Source organism: Aulostomus chinensis, chromosome 20 (genome assembly GCF_037954235.1).
Source record: "Aulostomus chinensis isolate RoL2024-O1b breed Wild chromosome 20, RoL_Achi_v1.0, whole genome shotgun sequence".
Taxonomy (NCBI): domain Eukaryota; kingdom Metazoa; phylum Chordata; class Actinopteri; order Syngnathiformes; family Aulostomidae; genus Aulostomus; species Aulostomus chinensis.
This window is the reverse complement of record NC_141339.1, coordinates 18267955-18294307: the sequence shown is the minus strand read 5'-3', so window position 1 is coordinate 18294307 and position 26353 is coordinate 18267955. Positions and strand designations below refer to the sequence as shown.

General features: G+C 41.6%; 2 protein-coding genes and 1 long non-coding RNA gene across 3 annotated transcripts in view; 2 read left to right on the top strand and 1 right to left on the bottom strand.

The window, feature by feature from the left end:
• LOC147243117 (inactive serine protease 35-like) overlaps positions 1-7987 on the top strand; it is a 68101-nt gene extending 60114 nt beyond the window's left edge. The window contains exons 3-4 of the transcript XR_015110658.1: positions 7288-7469; positions 7885-7987. The gene's annotated coding sequence lies outside the window, so the exon portion shown is untranslated. The remainder of the gene's footprint in view (positions 1-7287; positions 7470-7884) is intronic.
• LOC147243115 (clathrin coat assembly protein AP180-like) lies at positions 172-26319 on the bottom strand. Its single transcript, XM_086189829.1, has 23 exons — positions 25762-26319; positions 25351-25648; positions 18670-18812; positions 17434-17509; positions 16753-16855; positions 16534-16627; positions 16343-16454; positions 16150-16256; positions 15822-15863; positions 15297-15370; positions 14082-14094; positions 13860-13990; positions 13232-13305; positions 13032-13046; positions 12342-12512; positions 10426-10533; positions 9099-9356; positions 7324-7374; positions 5245-5331; positions 4172-4233; positions 2695-2778; positions 2498-2609; positions 172-1586 (listed from the first exon to the last, which is right to left on the bottom strand). The coding sequence occupies exons 2-22, from the start codon at positions 25478-25480 to the stop codon at positions 2523-2525; spliced, it is 2022 nt and encodes a 673-aa protein (XP_086045955.1). The 5' UTR covers positions 25481-25648; positions 25762-26319; the 3' UTR covers positions 172-1586; positions 2498-2522.
• LOC147243116 (uncharacterized) lies at positions 16333-20065 on the top strand. The gene is made up of 3 exons (XR_015110661.1): positions 16333-16519; positions 18036-18164; positions 18653-20065. It is a non-coding gene; the product is annotated as an uncharacterized LOC147243116 (long non-coding RNA).
• Positions 26320-26353: the final 34 nt, after the last annotated feature.

Genomic DNA, 26353 nt, shown 5'->3' with positions numbered 1-26353 from the left:
TACAGTTTCTTTTTCTTTTTTTCTCACGTGTCAAACAAACTATTTTTCATGTTGTTGAGTGTCCATGCCACAAACACGTTTCCTCTCACCAGACAACACATGCTGACGAGAAACAAAAATGAACAGGAAGCATCTGACAAAACTGGACTTAGATATGAGTCGTGACGGCCATTTGGATCGGTGTATTTGTCTTTTATTGCATCTCATTTAGACTCACATGCAGGTGGGGGATGGGGTGAGGGGGGGAGGGACAATGCCATCCAATATAACCCAAAAACTACACAGCCTTCATATGAATACTTAGCAAACATTATTATCCATGTTCTTTTGGTATTTATACATCATAGTCATCTTTATTTTTCTTTCGACACTTTGTAATGCCACAATGGATTAGGATACAGTCACTTTGGAAATAAACAACACACAGAACATCCAGCAAATACTTGAGTGCTTTACAATGAGTCCCCAAGACCTCCAGTGAGAGCAAATGTACCGATTGTTGCTTCACAAAAGACCCCCAAAAGAGTGAGGCCACATTTCGATCCCAGAAAAAACTGCTTCTATGTCTCATTAATTTCCTCCCTAAAACCTGTAATCTAATTTCATGCAGATATTACCCCACACCAGCAGAGGGCGCAACAGTAAACACTCCAGGTAAGTATCCATTCAATACCACCTTAGAGACAGACTGAGAGGTATGAACCGAGGATGTGGGGAAATTTTCCAATCTAGTTGCCTTTTTTTTCCCAACCATATTATTTGATATAACTAAAAATATATAATACATTTTCACTTAAAATAAAGAAAATATGTTTAATCTATCATCAAAATAGTCTAAAATGCATATGTCAATTTGAACACAGTTCACAGATTTTTGCATGTTGCATACAATCCTAAAAAAAAAGAGAGAGACAAAGTAAACTGAACACAAATTAATGTGCTCAATGATTATTTCAGATTAGCAGTGCAAGTTGTTTCAGGTACATTTTGATTAAGAATCATTGTAGACAAGTAGGAGGATGGATAGCCAAGCAGATACAGGTACAACCAAGTTTAAATGACATAAACAAGCTCAGTATTAGTTTGGATGACAGGGTTAGAGGAGTGGGGGTTGGCCAGTGAAGTTACACACACCGAACACAGTCCACATTGAACAATACAGTCCTCGTCTGGGAGATGCGCAAAGAAACCAACATATATCCACCATTCCAAGTCCGCTAATACGTGGAAATCCAGAATGAATCTAAATACACATTTATATTTTTTTGTTTGTTTTTCCGTTGTATATTAAGTAAAGTTTAACACTGATTTACACACACTCCCACACACACGCACGCACGCACACACACACACACACACACACAGAAACAGAGTTTTTTGTTTTTGTATCTAGGGTTCACATTCACAGTTGTGCTACAACAGTAGATAAGGAGGGCAGGTTGTTTCAGGGGTTTGCAGCTGGTAGTCGGTCAATGGTGGTTGAGCTGATGACTGAATGGCTGACGGGCTTGGGCTTGGCTGAGGGAAGGCAGTGGGGGGGGAGTGCAGACATCCACATCCACAGAGCTCCAGACACAATGACAAACCTGCACAAATTGAGAGAAACAGGCAGAGAAAATTAGAATTGGTTTATACACCTGATCTGTATTAAAATAGGTTAAGTTTATTTATATATGCCAACAAAACAGACAGAGAAATATGTTCAACTAGCTTGAGGCATAGCAAAACACTCAAACCTTTTGGTCCTGCAGAGAACCAACGCACACACGTATTGAGTTAAGTTCCTTCTCATTCAGATCCAAATCTTGAAATTTTGGTGCAACATGTTTGAATTCTTCTTCGTTATCGATATGTAGAGCAACTGCCCTCTACTGGTTGATACATGGCCACTGCAGTTAAATCAAGCTGCTGGCCGACGTGGTGGAGGGGGTCAGAATGGAGGCTGCTTTAATCACCAACCAGCCACTGATTAGCTCTTTAATGAGCAGTGGATCAGAGGTTGGTGCTCATTATCAACTATTCTGATTGGGATGTTTGGATAGTTTGTTGGCTGCCTTTAAATTGTAAGTTACCAGTTACTACTCATTACACTGCTCTTTTGTTTTTCATCATCTCAGAAATTTAGCTGTGAAGCAACTCTCAACAGTCCGCATGGAGGATTGACTTGAATTCAAATTGATATCTTCATCCAAAACCACATTCTAAAGCTAGTCACCCCACCAATCACCAAACTCAATCATAAATCACCAAAAGCAGTTTTTAGTGGAGAAAAATGAAGAGTTTATGCATTCTCAGATAAAAATACAACCAGCATTTTTCAAAGGAAAGAAATCCAGACCAGTCGTTTGGCTTGGAAGAGTAAAGGCTCAAGGAGGCGCATGAAAGCTTGTCTACATCTCCATCAAAGAAATCAATACAGATAAAACTGCTTGGCTGATGCTGCAAATCTAACCTTGGGCACTTAAAATACAACGAACCCATTTGATCATGACTTTACCTTGGGAGTTTACTCATCAATCAGTCTACATGAAGTCCTTAATGTTAAGGTCGTCCAGAGCATTCCTGGGTGGTGGAGGCTTTCTGGGGCTCTGGGCCACTCCCGGAGACATCTGCAGACATAGCCAGTAATTTAGGCAGAGTGGCTTTAAGCTATCATGATGCGCTCACTTATCTAGGATCTATTTAAGAATATACCGGTGCTCCAGGGGTTGCGCCAGTGGCAGGGAATCCTGGCCTAACCATAGGCATCATGGGAGCTCCAACACCTGCTGCCCCGGGCTTACACAGACATAGACAATAAAGACAATGAGACACAATCTCGACTGTCTGAAGGGTGTGTTTGGGACACCTAAAGGGCTCATTGTCCATCACTTTCCAGTAATGTCCAGACTGGTTGAGGGACATTACTGAACTGGACTGGCAGTCTTACCATAAAGAAGCTGGGGTGAGTCCCCATAAAAGGAGGAACACCCATGGGTACGGTCTAAAGGTGTGGAGGGGAGGGAGAGGAGGAGTTGGGGTCACTACACATAAGACAGACAATGCAAGACAATGCAAACACACATCAAAAAAAGACATGAGGCAATACAAAAGTATTGATGAGGACAGACAGACACACTCTAATCTCAAGCTTGCAACACAACATTGTAGCAAAAGACGGCACAACAAAACCTCTAACTTGAATTTAAAAGCTGATTTTATCATGCACAAGGATTTAGAGGGCAGTAGGTAAACTTGTTGCAGGCAGCCTTCAGGTGAGTATTTAATGTGATACTTCACCCGCAATGTGCATTTTGTCTTTCAAGTATTCAAAGATAAGTGCTTTGAACTCACAAAGATGTATTTTCACTGCTGCATTACTTCTTTGTTACTCCAGAACGCAGAAAGAGCCAGCCATGTACATGTAGCTTGAAGCTAAGTGAGTGATGGCTAACGGCAGCAGAAATGTCCATTAACAAACTCTCAAGCTCATCATCTGGTATAATCTACATATCCTTTATCCAGCCATTTGTTTAATAATCCACAAACACTTTGATTGAGCTACAAAAACAAAGTATCATGGTTCCAGTTCGGTGGTCGCGCCACAGTGTAATCGTTTATCAGCTCAAATATCATTTCTGTGAGCTTAAGACAACAATTTGTGATGTCTTCAAAGGCAAAATACACTTTTTGAGTGAAGTGTCGCTTCAACTATGATTATATGTGTTGTATTCAGGAGCAAATTAAAAGGGTGACTTCAGCTATGTGGGGCAGAAGTGGCCAGGTCTCAATCAGACTTTAAATGAAGTATCATCTTCATAGAGGGAGAAACTGTTTCTAAGCAACAGCTTCTTAATTTGGCACTCTAATTTCTCACTTCATCACTCTCTAGCAGATAGCAATACACAAACAAGGTTTTGAACCAGACTGCACGGTGATTTGGTCCATTTCTACACATTTAGAACCAATGCAGTCCGTCAGCCACTTGGGTATCTTGCTATAGGCTGACTTCCACATTGCAATGCTTTGTTTTCTTGCTTTCCTTGTGTCCAAACCTCTCAGTGTCCTAGCTCTATGACTGGACCTGGAGCCTGGAGAGCCAGATGAAGGCAATGCTTGTGATTGCTGCTATGCCCTGTCTGTTGCTGCCATGCGGCTCCACTCCATGCTATAAAACACAGACAACATTTACCATGGGAGCACCCCAACTGGGGGGAGCTACCTGAGGGGCCGCTGCAGTTCCCATTGTGAGGTCTGAGACAGATAGAGAGAGAGAGAGAGAGGAAGAGAGGTTCTGCAACATTACTGTCTCCTTTGACAAACAGTGTTACCACATAAATTCATTGCATTGTAGTTGGAGTTTAATAGCTCAACATTTTGGGAAAAGCCATTTCATATTGATTTTTACTACCCAAAGAACTCACAGAAGCATTGGCTTCTGGAATACAGCACCACTGGGACAAACTACATGGTGAACCAGCCTGGTAGTTTAGATACGATAATCTAGATAGCAGCTAAACAAATACCAAGACTTGCTAAGAAGAATGTTGGTTAAGTAAAATCGACGATGATTACATATGCAATGGATTATCACCGATGGCAGTGTATGTGTAAGTGTCTTATATTATTTTTATATAAGAATATATAATATTCTTATATAAATATAGCAATTGTTACTTTTCTACATCAATATTTAGCTGATATTTTCCATATGAAAATATGAAAGGAATATATTTCCCCAGTCAATATTTTAGTGATGGTTTGTGGTCAAAAGTAACCACTGGAGCAAGAGGCAGAGGTTGATTACCTTAGCTAGGCTTAGATAACCTAGCTCAAAGTTTGGAATCAGCTAACTAATTCATCAAAAAAAAAGGAAAAACAAGTCAAAACAAAAAAAAAAGGGAAAATATGAAATTACATGATTTAACAATGTATTGACTAACGAGAGATTTCTGACTTACTGACGTGCAGAGGTTCTTGAGATGTATGTGCATCTCTGGCCATATGTATTTGAAAACAAATGTCTGTTCTTTGCGCGTGTTACAAAATTATTAGCAGTTTGTTAATAGTGAGCTTTAAAGGTTTTGAAAGCCAATTCTAGTCCTTTGGAGAGGATCAAGCTTTCCCTTGCTCCCAGTTTTCCTGCTAAACTAAGCTAATTTCCTCATAGCTCCAGATTTCACTGTGACAGGAGTCTTGTTTCATTCCCAAAATGCTGAACTATTTCTTCACAATGATTGCTAGCCTGAGCGAATGACTACTTACTACTTGCCATGTTAGCCATGGAGGTGTCAACGTCACCTGCCTGAGGGGTCAGAGTGGGCTTCATTACATCCCCTAATCCATCAAATACTACAGGAGGGAGGGGAAGGCGGAGGGAACACAGATGGAGAGGATTTGAGAGGGGAGAGGAAGATATTAGCTATCCTCAAACTCTACCAGACTTCCTTACTACTTGGGATTACCATGACAACCAAAAGAGCTCTCCATGACGACAGAAGGAGGAGAGGAAATGAGCTATAGATTCATATCAGAATATGATATTAAAAGATATCTACAGCAAATAGTGGCCTAAAAATTAACCTCTAAAGCATTTAGATGCCAAAAATGATCATTTCAGTTCTGAATAGAGTGTGAAATGTGTTTGAATGTACAAGTTGACATATCAGCAACAGGAGATATCTTTTAGGTCAGGTACTTGACTACATGACTACTACTCATCATCAATAATCATTTTCAGTCCAAGCTCAGGACATTTAAAACGTGTGCGAGGGACAATTTGTCATATATGTTTTTAAATAAACAAATGATAAAATATAAATTAGATTTTGTAAATGTGTAAAACAGCCTTCACATTTTTCAGCTCTTGTTTTTTTTTAACGTTTTAATGATCTGAGATGATACTTTACATGTGGGTACTGCACAGTTTATGATGAGGGCAGAAGCACTGCAGCAATGAAGCGGGCTAATTAAAGAAGCACTACATAATACTGCTACTTCACATTCTATGTAACCATCAGGCATCTGTGGTGGTGGTGGTGGTGGTGGTGGAGGGGACAGTGCAGCTGAGCTTGCACCCCTGCAATGCAGCAGTGCACTGTGAGACATTAGCGTGTTAAAGAGCGAGGAAACTCACCGAATCAAATGGCAGGAAGCAAGCAAATAGCCAGCCCAAGAGCCAGATGGAGAGAGAGAGAGGGAGAGAGAGAGTGAGCGCAAAGAAGAGAGAATGAAAGAGTGGAAAAGTGGGGGGGGGGGGACATAGATGCCAGAGAGAGAGAAGAAAAGGCAATGAGGGTTTTAAAAGCACTCGGAGGTTATTGCGTGAAGGGTAGAGAGAGGGGGGAGAAAGGGTTAAGCCTCAAAGCAGTAGTATTGCAGACCGTCAGTTACATAACATGCAGACCAATAGCACAGGAGGTGACCGGGAACCAGGTGAGGGAAGCCCGTTTTCTGAGGTTGCTGTTGCCATGGTTACCAGTTGTACTGTCAGGGAAGGTGGGAGGAATTCCCCAAAGACCAATAAGCACAATAGCTGTATGCAAATGAGTTCATCTGGTGATGATGTTAACACGATGTTATATGGACAAATGAAGTTGGAGTCCAAACACACCACTCAAAGGTTTAGTGGGTGAAATCTGTGTTTTCTGTACAACGTTGAGTGACGTGATCACTATAAACAGCTATCAAGGCAAGGTAGTTAGATCAGGGGCTGTCACGGTATACCAGTATTAACAAAAGCATGATATTAAAGAATGGGTGATATGAGGGATGCACTAAACTATCAGAGCACCATCCGTCTGGACGGAAACTGGTCGTTGCAAAAATATCTTGGTATTGGGCCAATAGCCAATTTTTGAATATCAGAAGTAATCTGCTTCTCTTCTTCTTTGCTCGTCATTAATGTTGAGCAAAAAAAGTAAATATTTGAATTATGGGCTTTTCCAAATTTTTCCAACCAGATAACATTGAAATATTGGCTATCAGCCAAAATCAGTTGTAAAAATATTGGCTTATCTGATATCGTGCATCCCTTTTTGATGTCAATAAATGTTAATGACACCCTAAAGATACTACAGTAATAATCCAGCACGAGCAACTCTGGTTCAAATCGAATTGTTATTTCAGTACAATGCAGACACTCCATCACACAGCACTTGTGCTTTAATCAACAAACGATAAACAAATTATGATTTTTTTCCCTTCCAATCTTCCGTAGATATTGCAATAATCTCGTTTCATGATAATGGTGTGATAATACAGCTACATTACAACGTGTTCATATGAAATGAAAATCTGCTCCTCCAGCATGAAGAATGGACCGTCACATTTGAGAGGCGTTACCTGACATGAGCTCTGCACCGGGGGCAGCGGGAGCGGCGGCAGCGTCTCCTCCTGTGGACTCTGGCAGGCCAACCAAAAACAAACCATATCATTGCGGGTCAAAGCCGGTCGACGTGTTTCCATCGCAGCATGAGGGCAAAGAAGGGGTAATAGTCAGGCTTCGGCTTCACACTGCTAACACCAAACAAAATGTTGAGAGTGAGAGAGGAAAGTGTGAATACACAATGTAAGTACTTTTAAAGTTTTTAAGACACATTTCACAATAATAGCAGTTAAAAAAACTGAACACCAAGACACTTAGCCATTGATAATGACACTATCACCATACTGGGCACCTGTGTCATACAGTATCTGCAGCTTTTTGGAGACATTGCATATTTTGATATATTTGATATTGTTAGATGGCAGCTACAAGAATGATGAGTTATTTTAGATAATGTGTGGATGGAAGCATCGTTTGCTGTTGTTTATATGATTAATAATTCCTTAACACTAAAGATAATCGTCTAAACAGTCTTGTACCTTTGCCCTTTTCTCTCTTTTCCTGTATCTTTTTGTAAGGAATCAAATATTTTATGGCCATGATTAATCTGCTCGCTGGTCGGCTGGTTGCTGGTGTCAGACTCTCTAATTTGATGAAATGTCAGTGGAGGAACTGAATGGGAAATTTACTTCTGGAACAGTTCTGAAGGTGAGCGGTCACTGCTGAGCTCTTTTTTTCTCATACTTACTCAATACTATGCGCTTGTAACCATTTAAGTCAATGTGTCTAGTCACGTAAGACGATACGAAGTCAGATTCCTGACAAAAACCTCATCTATGCAGTAATACTGTAACAACTTTGAACAAAGACGGTAAAAGCCAGTAAAAAAAAGTCAGAAACCACTAAACTCTGGCATGCAATTTATAAATAAGAGTGTCACAAACTCCCATTGTTCTAAAATATTCATGAGTTTCCTTGCTTGCCACGAAATAAAAATGAAACTAATATCCCGCAAAAATGCAGCAACAAAAACCCCACAAGTCTGACCACATAATTATCATCATAAATAGTCCCAGACAAAACTCGTCATGAAAAGGGGAATCATTTGAGTTACCCACCACCAAACAGGTTCATGATGGCTCCCGTGTCTATTTTGGGTGGGGGTGCCGAGGTGAGGATGGGGGCAGGGGATTGGAATACATCTGCATGTGGAGATGGTGTTTACATCGTGAACACACATTCATAAACACACACACAAAACTACAGACTGTGATTCATGAATGCACACGTTTGCAAATGCAGTGCACGCAGAACATGCTGAAATTGGAAAATTCAGTCTCAAACCGCCCAGGAGCTTGAAGCTAACCCATAGGAGCACAATCTCATTTCCTTTCTCCACTAATCAAAACCAAAGACAATGCAGAAAAGAAAAAAAACACACGGCAAGATAGGATATGAGAGTACGAGCACACCAGAGATGCGTGGATGGATGCAGCGGGGTACCTGCTGTAAACAAGTCAGCACTGGGAGTGTGGTCTGCTGGCATGGAATCAAAGAGATCTAGAGACAGGAATATCGAAATGCTCAACCAATATGAAACTGTTGAAGATGCTCAGGCATGGCAGCCAAGTGGAAGATTCCTTCAATACATGCACATTACTGTAGCTTGATTAAGGCAATGGAGAGGAGAGGAGAGGAGAGGATGACAAGCAGCATCAGAGAGCACTGGAAGGATGCCAATCATTCTGAATAAGAAGACTAAGATTATTAACGGACCACACACATCTCTAACGTTTACCGCTGAAAAGGTCAGTAGCAGGGCTGACTGCGCTGGGGGCTATGGGAGCTGCAATGGTTGCGGTGGTGATGATGGTGCTGGATGATGAGGTGAAGAGCAGTGAAGGGGCGGGGGAGGAGGGCTGTGACATCACAGAGCTAAAACAGGCATCCAGAGAATCGCCTGGGTTATTATTCTCCACTGCCATCATGGTGAAAAGGTCTAGACCCGAAGAAGCTGCGTTGGTGCTACCATCTGAGGGAGTGAAGGGGTCTTTTGGAAAGAGGCGGGATGGGGTTGAGGAACAAATATTAGACAGAGAGGAGGGGAAGATGATGTTCCCACAAAACAGACATGTATGCTTAATGTGATGGTGAAAATAGTGAAAGCTGAGATGAAGGAAGGAGAGGTTCCACACACTCCTGTTGTCAGTATAGATCCAAAATGGCATCTATAAATAAAGAATAAACAAACCCTGAAAAACCAAGGAAACTAAAAACCTTCACCTCGGAACAAAACACACAAACCTGCCACATGGCCATAATGATAAAAGAGAGAGAGAAGAATACGGTCTTCAGTCACCATGGCAACAACAATAGCACTGTCCAGACACTAGCAGTACTGAATAGCCAATCTGTACGCCCACAGTCCCTGCACAAAGCCTTGAGATGGAACCTTGATTAGAACTCGACAATAAACACACAAGCACTCAAAAACTGGCCTGTAATATCACTTAACATCTTTTTATTCACGGTTGTGAGAAAGTGGTAAAAGTATTGAAAATCTAAAAGTACAGCAATATTTCTTTAAAGCAACAACCACTGCAGTTTTAATGTGATTCAAGTGAAAACACGGACGTATTTTCAGCATTTTAAGGAAAAGCAGCAGACACTAGCTGTGTTCGATAAACGGGAAACTGCTAGCAGCTGCCAGCTAGTTTAGATTAGCACAATATCTACTAAGACAATAAAACAAAATATACATAGTAGCACCTCCACAGGTCTTAAACAAAGACTCTCAGACCATCTATAGCCGATTTTAAATACTGAGCAAGAAAAAGCATATTTCTGTAATAATTTTAACAATGGCTTACATTTTCTCATCATCAATAACTGAATTAATATGACTGACTCATTTAAAAGTATAAATTTAATGTAGTAGATGTTCGGTGTTGACTTTTGTAAAATACTGATTTGTTAAAATGTGGGATGAAGAAAGAAGAGTAATATGTTCTGAGGAGTCGTGGTGTAATACAAGTGTCGTAAAAAACGGAAATATTCAAGCGCATGTACCCCCCCCCACACACACACACACACACACACACAGATTTTCAGTCACCCACCAGCTCCAGTGTTGGCGGCTGGGGCAGGCGCAGCGGCAGCTCCACCCTCAGCTGCTGCTGCTGCTGCTGCAGAGGCCTCGGGGGCAGCAGCAGGTGTTGCAAAGGCATCTGAGGTTCACACAAACCCCAGTGGAGGACAGAGAGTCCAGAGAGACAGCGACAGATGGAGTGATGAAAAGAAAGTCAAGAGAAATAGAGTCAGAAAAATGACGAGGGAGAAAAAAAAACTGAAAAACAGAACATCTGAGCAAATACAAAATCAGCATTTGTTAAACTTATATCTGCAAAGAAAATGCAGTTTACAGAAGCGACTGTGATATTATTGACAGACAGGTGAATGGACAAATGGGAGTACAGACAGGAGGCACTAACAAGATTTATTTACTACACAAAGAGCAGCGTAAGCCTCAGATCTACATAAAGAAGCAGTGACTACAAGTGTTGCAGCTCCCATTTGTAGCTGTAGCCATGTGACAGGGTTTGATAGAATTGCTTTTCACTGCGGTCAAGAAAAGCATGTGTGCCTATCAAACAAGACGCATGTGGAGAATGAGTCTAGCAGTACGTTCAAGCCGAAGGTGAGAGTGTGACATAATGCAGAGATATCTGTTCGTTGTGTCTGTGGAGGTAAATTTTAAGATACATTGTATCAGAGTATCATCAAAAATCTAGTTTGACGAAGCTGAGAATGATGAAAATGTGCACCAGTGCATCTCTAAGGACTGTTTCTGAGGATGCAGCCTTGCTTGCAGTTTATAGATAATATCAGTGACTCATCAGTAAAGTTCTGTGTTCGTGCTTTAAATTACAGCCTGCAACTTACAGTGTAACAAGTAGGCTACATGTGGTGTAGAGATACTTACATGCAAGCAGTAGTTCAGCGGAAAAAGACAAGAGGTAAGACATTATCTGTACGATAGGTGAGAAATGGATGACAGGATGGCTCCATACAACTTTTTCATGTCCAATAATGCAGCTTTGAGGGTATCCGGATAACAGTGCCATTGTTTTTCCTCTCTTCTAGACAACTAAGAGTTTAAGCTTAATCCAACCATCTGAAAGCAACCAACATAATCAAACTGTGAAACAGGTATTCTACTGCACTTCTCTAAAGAAGGAACTACAACGGTTTCGTCATTAGTCGGGCTTCTTTTCATTTTAAACTTTTAGCTGCATTTTTTTTTTTTTTTTATCTGGCATCATCACTCCAAAAAGTTTAGAATAACAAAGGTTAGGTTTTTCCGGAGCAAAATGCACGCAGTGCTCCATGTAGCTTGTGTAACAGTAGCATGCAGGTACAGTAAGAGAGATGTGCTGGGGGACAGATGCTAGCAAACAGAAGTTTAGCCTCCTTGCTAGACGCCTGCCTCTCTTGCGCTGTCTTCGTGATTTAGAATCCAGAGTTTACGCACAAGACAGGTTGACTGTGTTTAATTCTATTAACATTTTGGGGAGTTTTTTTCTAATATCCAACCAAGAGATTGTGGTCAGGTCAGGTATTCCAGCGAGTAGCTATTTTAGATTATGCCAACATTTTCCTTGATTGCAAGACAAAAAGGGTAACATTGTTATTAAAATCAATATTGTTATGATTATTATATAATTATACAACATTACTGAAGACATGCTATCAATACATTGACAATTTGGGGCAAATCTCAACTGGGGTTCAAAATAAAGTAGCCTCTTGTTCATCTTATTTACAGTCTAATAATGTATAATGTGGAATTTTGTTGCCACATCGGCACAGGGGCACTGTAAACTGCAGGCAGTAATATAAAGCATTCAGATTTCACTGTACAGTCTGTGTGTGTTTGAGCATGCAGTCATCTGTCTTATCACATTATGTGATGGGTTTTAGGGTTGAGCTTCCCAGAGTGATTCTGTTGTAGAGAATCCTCTGGAAGCCCACTGACCTCCCAACAGATCCATATTGGTGGCGCCAGGGGAGGTGGCGGCCGCTGTGCTAGCGGGAGGAGCTAGAGTGCCTCCAGGTTCTGCCGCTGCAGGGGTGGGTGTTGCTGCAGCAGGGGAGGGGGCGGCCTCTGCTGTGAGGGTGGGTTCGGATAGCAAGGAGTCGCCCATTTCTGTGAGTACCAATGGGGTATTTGAAATCCCCCAAATAAAGGTACCAAAATAAACCCCAAAAGAGCAACCAAAATAACCGGTTGAGTCACCGACACAACAAACAAAGGTTAAATTTAAATGAAGCCCAATTAAGGTAATTGTCACAAAGCAAAAGTAAAATTGTAATGAAATTAAAGTTATGAAATTATGCAACACCGTCCGGTCATAACCAACAAATAAAAGGCAACCAACCAAAATAGCCCCCGTTAAAAACCATAAACAGACAATGGAGTATGTGGAGGGAGGGGAGAGAGAGAGGGCAGAGAGAAACAAAGAGACTACTCAGACTAGAAAGAACAGCTGGAGGAGACAAACAAGGAGGTAACATGACACAGTAAAGTCTACCACTTTAGATTCAAACACTGACATTGTTTCCAGGTCACCTCGATTTTAAAATTTTAAGAAACAGAGTCAACAACATCAAGGCAGCCGGGACTCCTAGATTGTGATTATGTCATAAGGAATAGAGTTGTACTCACCCGATCCGAGAAGGTCTGTGGAAGCAGAAAGTAAACAAAGATGTGTTGGATAATACGTGAAGTCCAACCATGTTTTCTGTTTAGATTTTTAAAAAAATATATTGTTATTATTTCTTCTTGTTATCTTATTGTCCTGCTACTCCCAGTGGTTGTCAGATATGCTGCAGATGCTGGCAAATAGATGTGCAACTGCAACTTACCTCCCCAAGACGTGGGGGCAGCTGATGTTACTGAGGGACCTGAGGAAGAGAGTGGATCCAGGTCCAACAGAGAACTAGGGACAGAGAAAGGACATTAAAACCTTCATCCTTTGCACAAATGACGACTTGTTCTAATCACCCAGTAGTATAGTGGGTTTTTCTCAAGTTAGAAATCCTTTCATCGTAATTGCATACAAATATCCAGTGGATAGGTGTGTAACTGAGCGGATGTGTGGAGGGAGCGTGTGACCAAGGAGTTCTTGAGAGTGTCACACAAGGCCACGGATAATCAGAGAGGTGCTGCTGAAGCAGGGAGTCTCTGTGTGGTCTCCGTTATCAAAGAGATGAGGCTTAGGGTGTAAACAAACATGGCGCTGCCCAGTAGAGACACACATGTACATGGCCAAGTCCAACTGACAGACATTCCTGCCCTAATTTGAAACAGCATAGAAACTTTTCTTACAATTTTTTTTTTTTTTTTAATTTTTGACAGTTATTTTCACTATATTATGGGAGACGGTATTTTTTTTTAAGGCTGGGCTCAATGTTGTTTGGGGCTCTTATTGTCAACGCCAAGGCCCGGAACTCAATTAACAGCAGAGTAAATTATCACAAAACGGTTACTTACTCTTCTGCTGCCTCAGGTGCAGCCGGAGCAGCAGCAGCAGCACTCTCGCCAGGAGGAGGCTGCAGAGCAGGAACTGCATTTGAAGATTTGGCTGGAGTTGATGTGGGAGACACATTGTTTGTGGGAGACCCCTGGAGGGAAGATGAGGAGACTTTATTGTAAAAGTCTATCAAACTGGAGGAACTTTGGAAAAACATCATCTGTTTGAAATGCGTGGCTTACCTTGGTTGGAGACCTGAAAGAGTGGAAGACAAGGTGGTGTAAGTTGGAATGCAGTATTTAATGTATTGTTTTCTCTCAAAGTCAAACTAAGAAACTATCAAACGTGTATGAGACCAATTGCATCATATGTGATCATATGAAGAGTTAATCCCCAAAGCTGAAGTTGAAACCAATTCACCATCGAATATTTTGTCAATTAGTATTTGAAATGTTTTATGTTCGTGAAATTTCAATTTTGGAGTAAAAACTCCTCATTCTGAGTCACATTGCACTTCTGGACAGTACACATGGTGACTTACTGTTTATCAAAAACATGTGTGTCTTGCAGAGTTCACACATGCGTTCAAATCAACACACTCACCACCACATGTGAACCCTGTTAATTGTGGTGTATCATGTGTCTATTCACATGAGGATCACCTGCAGAATTCGCATGTGACTAGCGTGTCAGTTTACCTGGGGAGGGGGGCATGATCAGAAATACATCTACATAGCTCTCTAGGTTAGTCAACTCCAAACAAAACACACAGTGTATGCTCACCCTTCACTGGTGATTCCAAATGAACGAAAAAGGGAATAAAAGAGAGGAAGGGTTAAAGGAAATAACAGAAATATACCACCTGTCAGCATCGAGAAACATTCCAGATAACTCAAATCAGGACAAACAAACGCAGCCTGTTTTTCTTGTGTTTTTAAATGCTGAACCTTCTATTCGTGAATGGAACATGCCCAAGTTGAAGGAAAGTTTTGCTCATCTGCCATCTTTTCTAGAGCCAGACAAGAAGATAGACACCGTTCACTGTGTGTGCATTCGGGTGCTGCCCAGTCAGGAAAGTATTTCCAGCTCTGTGTCTGATTCTAGAATTACAACTTCTTGTCATTTGAAGTTTTTATTTCATTACAATTGTCATGCAACACTTGAGTAATATAACTGCAGCCAGTGACCATGTAGTTGCCGACTTATGAAGTATTTCTTTCTGTGCTTGAGGTACGCTAACACTTCCCATCCACTAACATGTTAACGCTGAGCTACCTAGCTATCAATCGGCCTCTGCTGGTCCCAATGCACACACAAAGGAGAGAGGGGGCTCTGTTTTTTGGAGGATGATTGTTTGTGTTTTTCCAAAAAAAAGGTGTTGGATTCCTTTACGGTTTTGTGTTTCATCAACTGGAAATTCAAACAGAAAATATATTAGAAAAAACAAAAAGTCCTACCCCTTCTTTCCACCTTTTACATCCTCCAAACCGTTCATGTGTGTTTCCAGAGACTCCAGGATACTGCTCGGAGCCTTAAAGAGAAAATAAAATCAATATTGTAGGAGGGGGACACATCAACTGATCTGTATCTGTTGTATTAGGTTCATGCTCATTACAAGAGCCGAACAAACAAAAAAGTTATTAAACTCTGTATGCGTCAGGCCTTAAGAAATCTCACTGCAGTACACGCGCATCTTCAAACACACAAAAAATGCCAACACTCCATCCTGCAAACAGGCACTCATCCAGGGCACTCTGCAGTTACCGGCTCCTCAAGAGGTTTAAAAGGACAGTCTTCATCATCTGAGTCTGCTAGATCCACCACTACCCCCGGGTGGAGACACTAGGTGGGGAAATGGTGGTGGGTGAAACATGTGTTTTGTGCGTGCATGTGTGTGTGTGGGGTGGTATTCATGGACATCACATTGATCTAACGTTCAGGAAAGAAAAGAGAAATTAGAGCCAGAATGTGTGAAAACTCACATAGTTGATGTCGGGAATGTCGTTTTTGTCAACACCGACTGTCTGTTGAATGAAATGAGAGTTAAAAATCCTTATTGCTCTGCTTCATCATGACATACATCTCATCTCATCATCATCATTTTCATACATCTTGTTTCTGTTTGAATGTCAAGTGAATTTCAAGCAAACTGTGGATTTTTGCAAATGTGCTTCAAGTGTGTTGAGCTGAGAGCTTTTTTTTTTTTTTTCTTTTCATATTTCACATTTTTTCCCATCAAATGAAAGCAGTACTTTAAAATACATTGATGGACTCCCTCTAAATGACCATGCTTTGTCCATTGGCCTCTACCTCAGCCAGCTTCATGAACTCCCCAATCTTTGTCACCCTGGTCAGGAACCTCTTGTAGATCTCCAAAGCCTCCTTACAATCACTCTTTTTCATCTTGAAGTATTTCTCTGTTAAAACCAAAAGATTTGCTGCTTCAGAATCATTGTGATCAGTTCTTAATTTATTTATGAGAAGACACTAATAAATCCCTGACCTAATAGATTGATGATTCCATCGTTGTAGGAAGCGAACAGTTTGACCAAGTCCTTGAAGAGAAGCATGAATGCAGCGTTGATGATCCCGTTGTTCAGCTCCTTGGGATGAACCTGAGAGGAGAAAGGAAAGAAGTTGCCTATCATCTCATTGTCACCTGAGGGAGAAAAAGCTGAAGGTATGTGGACTCACATCAAACTCCAGGAGTGTGTCAATCTGAGTCTGGAGGACAGGCATGCCTTTCAACAGCTTCTCAGTGGTCATGGTCCTCATCACACCCTCAGCACTGAATCCACACAAGGAATGGCAGATTAAAACTACATGTAGAAACCCATCGGAGCTTAAACTCCTTAAATGGATGAATTTCTAGAAGGCGGCGAGCACAGTTAAACAGCATCATGGTTGGCGTACCCCTTCTTAACTCTGGTGAAGTCAAAAGCCATCTGGCGGTAGGCGAAGGCTTTCTCATTCAGGTATCGTCCGTACCGTCTGATAAATGTCGACATGTCGTAGCCTGACAAAATAAAGTTAGGTCAGGTTTAGTCTATTCTGTGATACGCAAGTGACAACGTTTTAACCATAAACTTGGATTTACATGACACAAAACTTCTGAATAGTTAACAGACTTTTAACATTCGTTGCCATTAGCCTCAAGCTAAATATGCAAGATTGGCCCTTTCTGCATTCTGGATTCTGAAAAAGTAAGTAATGTGTGTATGAGTATGTATGAGATGGCATAATATGACTGGAATATTAATGTTGATTCATTGTAGGGCTAACTTAATATCTATATGAATAATCTATATTCATTATCAGTGTTGATTATCTTGTACAGGGTCACCAGAAGCTGTACAAATTTGAACCGGCACAGGCTCAAGTTTTAAACTAAACATATATCTTCTGTGTGCGTGCGTGCGTGCGTGCCTGTTCGGTCCCTCAGTCTCTGCTGTAATTTGTACATCCCCTGTATTTGCCAGATGTTTCATGTTTGTTTGTTTGTTTTTGTACTCCCAGCCACTGACACGTGTGCCTGTATTCTCATCTGGGAGACATAAATAGACAAATAAATGACGATAACTTATGTGATCTTACCGTGAGAGCCGGTTTTGTCGATGAAATTGCTGAGGTTGAACAGGGAGGTCCTTGAAGCCAAATACTGAATAAACCTCTGCAGAAGTGAGGAAGAAAACCATGAAAACCAGTTTTACTATCTTGTTGTCCTCCAGAAAAATACAGATATACAGTAATTTTATTTCAGTCATGGTTTTGAAACAGTGAGAGGAACATATATTTATAATTTTAAAGATCTACTCGCCTCAATGATTGACCAGCTGATCACAATTGTGACATTGAACCCTTTGGTCTAATGCAATGGTTCCCAAGATTTTTTAAGTCCTGCATCCCCTGAAACATTCAAACTCCTGCTGTGCACCAGCAGCACCTCAGCTAGCACCGCTAATATTAATGCTAGCTGCATCTGACTTGGTACTGGAAGCCCCAGAGCAGATGGCTATGACAGTCGTGACTCTGTCTTCAGCTGATGTGCTGTGACAGCTGCTCCCTCTGGAACAGGGAGAGATTGTTTCAAGAATTTATCAATATTTGAGCAAGTTGAGCAACATATTGGTTTCTAAATGGCCTTATTCTTCTAACTTAGGAGGGAATTGACATCTTTCTTGTGTGCATATCCCCAGAAGACCTGCCTGCAGCGTCACTCTGCTTCTGATTGGCTAGTACTTGGTGCCTTACGGCGTGTGGCGAGAGATGCATCAGGCTCAGAGCCAATCAGAGGAAGAGACGGAAAGTGTCTCTGCAGAATTTGGGTAGGGAATTTTTTTTTTAAATGTGTTTTTAGAGGATACTAATTTTTCTTTACTTTTTTTTGGCATACCCTTCCATTTAACTGTGCCTACACCTGGGGGTACATGTATCCCTGTTTTAGAATCTTTGGTTTAAGCTATCAAGAAGCATAGAAGTATCTATCTATCTATCTAGAAATAAAGCAAGAAAGAAATTGAATAGCAAGCGATTGTTACATCAAAGCAAACACTAACAACTGTAGTTAGGACTAGCCGTACTATATACAGGTGCTCTACAGAGACCGGCTGAATTGTGGTTAAAGATTTTTTTCTTTTTAATCTGAGAAACATTCTTGTTCACTGTCACAATAGCAAAACAACAACTTTAGTTTGTGGTAACCACCAACAGCAACAAATGTATTTAAATACTTGTCTGATCACAATTGTTATTCCTGCCCAGGAAGTAGTCTTTTCGGTGACATTTGTCCATTTGGTTTTCTCTCCTGCCAAAGGGATTACATCGTCCTACCTCATTGCCATGGACACACATGTGATGAGTGGTGACGAGGGCTTTGAAGACGACCACCCAGCTGGCGTTGGTGGCGCGTTCAAACAGTGTGTCAGCCATCTGAGGAATGTTCACGTTGGTCGTATTGGTGGCTGACACCAGGTCTGCAACACAGACATACACACACATGAAGACACACTGTCAGACCATCCCTTTCCTACAGCACCACGTGACAACAATAAAACATGAAAATATAGGCTATGTAAAAGGATGTATGCGGACTTAACGAGACGTGTTTGGTTTATTCTTAGACTAATATCTGCATAATTTGCCTCGCTCTGATTAAAGTTTGATTAAATGAGCAGACTAAATCTCTCCAGAGCTGCTCTAGACACCCACGAGAATAATAAGCTGAGACCTGATGTACATACAAAATCATAATGGTGCGCGCACATACACACACACAAACACACACACACACACACTCACAAACACACACACACAATGACAATGCACAGAGAACGAATAATGCTTTGTCATCTCTTCTCCCAGGATGGTAGTTCAGTCAGGGAGACACAGTGGACTCCAGCAGTAGAAGCGCCTGGGTTATTGCTTGAGTACAAAGTAGAACGGAAGTGTTGTCGTGCAGCAGGACGTGGACGCTTTAACTTTGCTTTAAGAGCAAAACCAGCTCAATGTTCTTCACTCAGAATTATACTGCGATCTTAATACCAGACTTTGATCTCAGGAAAGGGTACGTAGCTCTGAGTTTTAGCAAGATTTGTTCAGATATCCTTCCAATAATACACAGAATTATTCCCGAGGTCACAGTTAGGGAATCATCTACATCTACTAACTACATTTGTTATTCAAAGACTCATTCACAGTTTTTAGTTGAAAAGAGATGTAAACCAGTTACCAAAATGCTGTTCTGAGCCGCCTGGATATCTGAGCGTGCACACTTAAGACAACATTTTTATTTCAACTGGGTGTACTTGATGCCCACTGCAACATTTTTGCAAAAAACAAGCAGACATTTGCAGCACAAAGTCATTTCCTTTTGCTCAGTGGAAGACACCACTCATCTAAACAAACACCTGCGTCCTTGTGGGACTTAGCCACCATATTTGATCTGCATCAAAGCAGTGCTTGTAAATCACTTTTCCAAGAGGAGTCCCTGGTTACCTTGATTATAGATTTGAGCAACCTATCAAAACATTTAATGCTTTTATTTGAGTATTTTTCTGATGAGGAGGTGTTCTTAAATGAGAAACTGGGGTTACTTCTGCAGGGAACCAGAGGGAGGCGGCCATAGAATCTGATCCACAAAAATATAAAGAAAGCAGCGTTTACAAAGAGGCTTCAGCAGAGAAATTGACAGTAAAAAAACAAAGCACTGATGGAGCGCAGTACACCAGAGAAGCCAAGAGCACATTTGACATTCATGACATCACTTTATGAAACCTTAAAACTAATGCAACAGCCCTTCAATAAATCTTCCTTTCGTGAAGATTGTTAAAGTTGACTTGTTGTTTGGGAAAGGCATTGATTTATTATCATGATACTTTTGAGGCCTCAGTTGCTTTGTTACACAGCACCATCTAAGAGGTTGCCCATAGAGAGACTTTGAAAATGTCAGACTCTTTTAAAAAAGTACTTGGCAGGTGACTTGATGAGCCGCCCTAGCCATGCTAGTCAGTAAAGGAGCAGAAAACATCTTTCCCATGGAGAAAAGCCTGAAGCGACGTTCTTCACTCTTCTTCTAAACAGGAAATTCTGATATAACCGCTCTTATAGTAGCATCTATGCTAACATCTTCGAGAGCTGTCGTTGTTTTTTTGGAACCAAAAGTCACATCTCTATGCTGTCACACCTTAACCACACCTGTAACTTCTTAAAGGACGCTGATTGGTCGAGACAAATGCATAACCTGACAAGATGCTCCTGGGGTGCTGTGGGAGGCTCTACCTAATATTTTGTCAGCCTTAATCCTCAAACTCTGCTTCCAAAATGACCATTAAAATGAATCAAACCCCCTCTCAAACTACTTCCATAACTCAGTTTTATAACCCTCACGAAGGGAGGATTTATTATCTTTTACTGCGTTAGTTTTATCAATGTGTGGCAGGGAAGTGTGCGTATAATAAAGAACAGTTAGGACATTTTGCGGTCCAGCTCTGTGACATTGATGGCTCAAGCACAAGGGCAGGAGTGAGCAGAGTGAGCCGGATTGGAGTGCAGCGAATATTGGCCTCTTTGTTAATGGAGGTAGAGGACGGCCATTTATATCAAACAGACCTTGTAGTTGCCTTGAGTAGGCAGACAACAAAATATAGCCAAGACCAAATAAGCCTCCATTTAAAAGATGGCTGGAACTTAGCTTAAGTATGGATGTTGATATGACCAGGCTGGACACGAGGGGGGAGGGTTAGGGTGGATGTGGATGTGGAGGGGATGGGGGGGTGTAAACAGATTATTACTAATCACTGGCCCCAGTTTTTCTAACTGCCCATCCCCCACAGTAAACATACCAACCTGTTAACCAGTTTAACACATCAGATGGGCAGTGTCAACATGTATCCCATCAGTTCATGATTGAGATTTATTTGATTATCTTTGATCACGTTTAATCACCTAATCATCTGGCTGCATTTCGAACACCTTGGCCGGATGATGTGTTTATGTCTCATGACCAAATGTGACATTTAAGGCTCTTGTTTGTGCTGAAATTATTTAAGCGGTAATGGGGTGTAATATTTAACAGCATTAGCATTTTTTTTTTTTATTCTCAAGGCAAATCTCCTCTCTCTCATTTGCATTCACTATGCTCCGATTTTTAACTTCTCTTTAAAGTTAGCCTCATTTCTCTGTGATAGGACTGAAAATTTCACACCCACTCCCCTGCAGCCTTTTCAAGTCACACACAAGCACAGAGGCACAATGGCTGATTACATAATATCATCATGTCACAGGCAGTGCTAAAATTCATATTAGCATCAGCAGTATACAACTCATTGCCCTCAATCATAGCTGGGTAAATGGAGATCTTCTCACGTGGGTGAATACTGCGTTGCCATACGGGTCATGTCGTAGGATATAGTATGCGTTTCCTGTTGTGATGTTACCTGAAGCAAACACACATTTATATACATATACACATAGTGCGTGCGTGTGTGTGTGTGTGTGTGTGTGTGTGTCTTTCTAATGAGGATTGGCTGAGCTAAATAAAGACTCTTACAGTAATCCACGGCCCACAGGAGAGTTCTAAGATTGAACTGTCCCTTTCTGAGGTGAGTGTGTGTTTGTATGTGACAGTGTCAATCTAAATGTGTCTGGGATTTTTTTTTTTTTTTTTTTTACATCACAACAAACCACTCTAAGAGTAATCACGTACTATTTGAGGGAACACCCGTGCTGCCATAAGGTCGATGTGTTGATGTGCTGATTCATTCCGAGCCTGATTCTCGTCAGCGATGAGCGATTAGCACCCACGTCTTTTCATTCCCTAACGACTTGTCACCTCAAAAACTCACGTCGTGCCATGTCATCATGAAGTAAAGTCAAAGGCTCTCAAAGTGGGCCCCCAGGACCCCAAGAGGCCCCACTTGTTACACTTTCAATTCATTTAAAGAATTTAAATGCGATAAATCTGACACACCATCGCCGTCTCACCTTTGACATGTTTCAGTCATTTTAGTCACTAGAAATTTTGTGACTGGATATATTTTTCCCTATATGATTTTCCTTATTACCGGTACATTTTTTTTACCAATTTTTGGAAAAACGTGATATTTCATGTTATTGAACGTGTCATTTTCCTTTTTTAAAGTTTTTGTATTCCCCCCCCCCCAAAAAATCATGCAAATTTGCATAAATTTACCATGACAACTGGCAAAGAAAGCCACACACAGTAGAGAAATGTTTTCAAAAAAACTTCAACTTTACATAAATCTTATATTTTTCTAGTTTATAACAAACATTTTGCCAAATGAAAAGTCAAGTGTACATCATTTTAGCACCCTTAGCTTCACCCCATGCTCTTGCAATGGTCAAGAGGTCATGTGACATATTTGTGATCGTGTGAATTTTCAACGTAGTCTTTTCTTCATCTTGTGTACTTCCAGCATGAACACAGACTTGCAGTGTTGCTTGAACTCTCTCCAGTAACCTTGTGAAATGCCCCCCAGCACCTGTTTCATTGCAACTACGGTGTCTAGACATGAGTAAGTAAACAGCGGTGAGCAATAGAGATGAATAACACTCCTTATACACGCTTTCATTTTAAAATATGCATCAGGCAAAGGAAAGGAATATTTCTCCCTGCACATATTGAGCGAGTGTTTGTAGGCCACACTGGAAGTTAATACTACCAGCGACAAAAGCCAATGCATTCTTGATTATCGCCTAAAATCAGCTCTGTTGCAAAGGTTTCTAACATTTGCACGTCTGGCTCAGCGAGATCGTCTTCCCAAATGAAGATCACTTCAACCGTTTTTGAAGCGCAACACAATAAGATGATTTAAACATGACTTCAGTGTCGACTTAGCATGATGATATTTAATGTATTTTTTTTAGGCATTTAACCATAAATCCAAACCCCGGTTCAGTTCAAGACGAGGGAGCTGAACTGTCAACAGGTTTAGCTTATTTCTTTTCATTTTTGCTATTTTTCTGTTGTTGTTTTTTCGACCCATTCCTGCTCCACTCTGTTGTGTGATGGTGGACACGCCTAACATTGCGTCCTCATCTGCGCCTGTTCCATCTGCTCAATTATACAACATCATACGTGTTACTGTAACCAGTAACAACTCTCCAAGAAGAGAGGATGTTTAGTCGATCGCCTGCACCGACACAATTTATTCAACATCCCTGGTTGTAGAATTACACATTCATCCCTGCTCTCTGAAGATGAAAGGCCTACCACTTGCCCTCATCCCTCTGTCATTACAGTGCCATCCGCTGACACTCTCAATCTGTTGCCATGGCAACTACACCGCACACCAACACTCACCCACCCCAAGGGTCAGCATCTATGTAACTGGCAAACGGGGAATACTTTACCAACACCATAGCGCTCACTCTTACTTTGCGGTGCTCGAAATTGCATCACTTTCGTTGTGTGTATATTTTTTTATATCAGCCTGCTATTTTAATATACTTGCAAAAAATGTCTTTGAGTTATTTTAGGTCAGGACTTTCCTCCTGCCAGGACACATGTGCAAGTGAAGCACAGTGGCCTATATACAAGAAGCTAGTGGAGTTGCCCTAGAAATGGATCCAGCACAGCATCAAACAAGGAGGAAATGTTGTTGAATAATCTCTGAATTATAGGCTAGCAGGCCCTCAATGTGCCTGCAGGGTTTGTGCATCACAGAAAGGGAAGTCTCATCCTGTGTTGATGAGTCGTTACAGAGCTCCAACCCGCTTCAGTTTAAGTTGCACACATGCACACACACACACACACACACACACACACACACACACACACACACATTTGCTTGCATACAAAAAATGAGGAGGAAACGTTCTCTGATGCATTCTAACTTTAGCATTGTCACCTTTTGCTGTGTAAATAATGCAAGACAGTCATTGGCTGATTATTGAATTATTCAGAAGGGAAGCGGATCACAAGATATAAGGTCTTAGCCCAAGACACCAGGCTAGACCTCACACACACACACACACACACACACACACACACACACACACACACACACACACACACACACACACAAGCAGAGAGACAACTGGATGACCCCATCTGTATGCGGTGCCACGCCACTGTTTTGATCTGACTCAGTATTTGTGCTAGGTGATGGTGATGAATCATGTCTTGTCATAAGGTTGCTCCAGCTGCCATTTGAGGATGAGCCAATAAAGCTGTGAGATTGGTCATTTTATCATGTCCCAACTCATCCCCAGCCAGTGCCAAACCACCCATCGCTTCTAAATTTAGGCAGTGTGCATGCCTTGTGTTTTAATGTCATGCGTGTGCAGGCTTTCAGTGCATCTGTTGCAATTAGGTACTGAACTTCGATAAATCAATGACCAATTGTCAAAAAAAGAGTATCAAAAAGTGCTTTGTCATTCAATACCAAATTTCAAGTTTGGAGTTTATTTTTTGTGTGTTTTTTAAAACTGCATCCAGTGGAAAAAAAAACAGAGAGACACATAAAACTTTAGACGAACAAATGATCACATTTTGGTAAATTGGAAGCTATTTTCATTTTTTCAAACTGTCGTAAGTGTGTGAAAATGGCAAGTAGCTGAAAAATAAAACCAAAGATGTTTAAGTTACTGTGTAATGTAATGCTCATCATGTCATACAGAGTTTGGGCAGCAGTATACAATGCTATGTGACTGCAAAACCCACTGTTCTGGACCAGTATGCTCAGGTAAAGGTCTTGTTTTTGCTTTTCAACAGCTCTGGTTCACCTCAAGTTTGAAAATGTGGCTTTGCAGAATCCCATTTGATAGGATCCCTTTCCTCTACAGCGAACTTTCTCTTCTCTCTCTGTCTCCTGCTATCACTCATCTTTACTGGAGAGTGACAGGCAGGGTCACCAGAGGGGTCATCACCATGGCTGCATCAATTAATGATTGCACCCCACCCATTTAAGCAATTGTTTCATGAACCCTTGTGTGTGGGTGTGTGCTGTCCATGCATTTTGAGAGGAGAGGATGAAGAAGGAGCACACTTACAGTCCAGGTGTTTTTTCTTGGGCGCCATCACCTCATGAGTGGTGGCTTTGCAGACAGCCCGGGCCATATCTGATCCCGTCAGCTGGTATTGCGCAGCGGCAATGCGATCCGTGAGCGTCTGCCCCGACATTTTCTCGCCCTTTGAATTTGAACCGCCTCAGGAATGTATTTCACTACGGGACGATGTTTTCAGAACGAAAAAAAGAGAAGAAAGAGAGAGAGAGAATAACCGAACCCCGGTGGCTCAGTGCGCGGATCCCTGGCTTTCCTCTCCCCTGATAGGCCTGTGACCTTCTGCCTGGGTGGGGAAAACACATATCAATGAGCTAAAACACCACTAGATTAGTACGATTTTCGTGTCAAATCGCACGGTCACGTTGATGGTACGAGCCGTGACATGGGTAGACTTACGCAAGGTTGTGAATTCCCCGCGGCTCGTCCCGTTCGAGGCTCCCGACCGTGCGGCTCAGCACCTTGGAGAGCAGCTAAAGCCTCTCGGTTATGTAACGCTCGATGGACGCTCGACCCGCAGCGGTTATTGTTTTTAAATAAAAAAATAAAAAAAGAAAGAATACAGGAAATACAGCACAAATGGACGCACTTTTGATATATTAAAGCAAGACGACGGTGTCTAAATCAACACTCCGTAGGCTGATCCCGTGTGGAGGGGGCATCGGGTTCGGCTCTCATTCCTCCGGTGTCTCTATGAGGAAAATGATTGGCCTCGATGAGAAAGAAGGGGAAAAAAGAAGGCGAAATCCACTTCGCTGGTTAGATTGCGGTGTTTCCAACCGATTTGAATGTCTGTTTCGCCCCTATGGTCCCCCCTCCTCAGATCGACAGAAAATGCGCACCGCTCCCCAGTGGTGTCGCCAACACTGCGCAGCGCAAGATGCTCGGGAAGAGGAAGCGACAGAAGGGAATTTCCTCTCCTCCTTCCCTTCCCCCTGTCGTTTCATTACTTATTTGCCTATCTATATGTCCACCCACCCACCCTACCCCC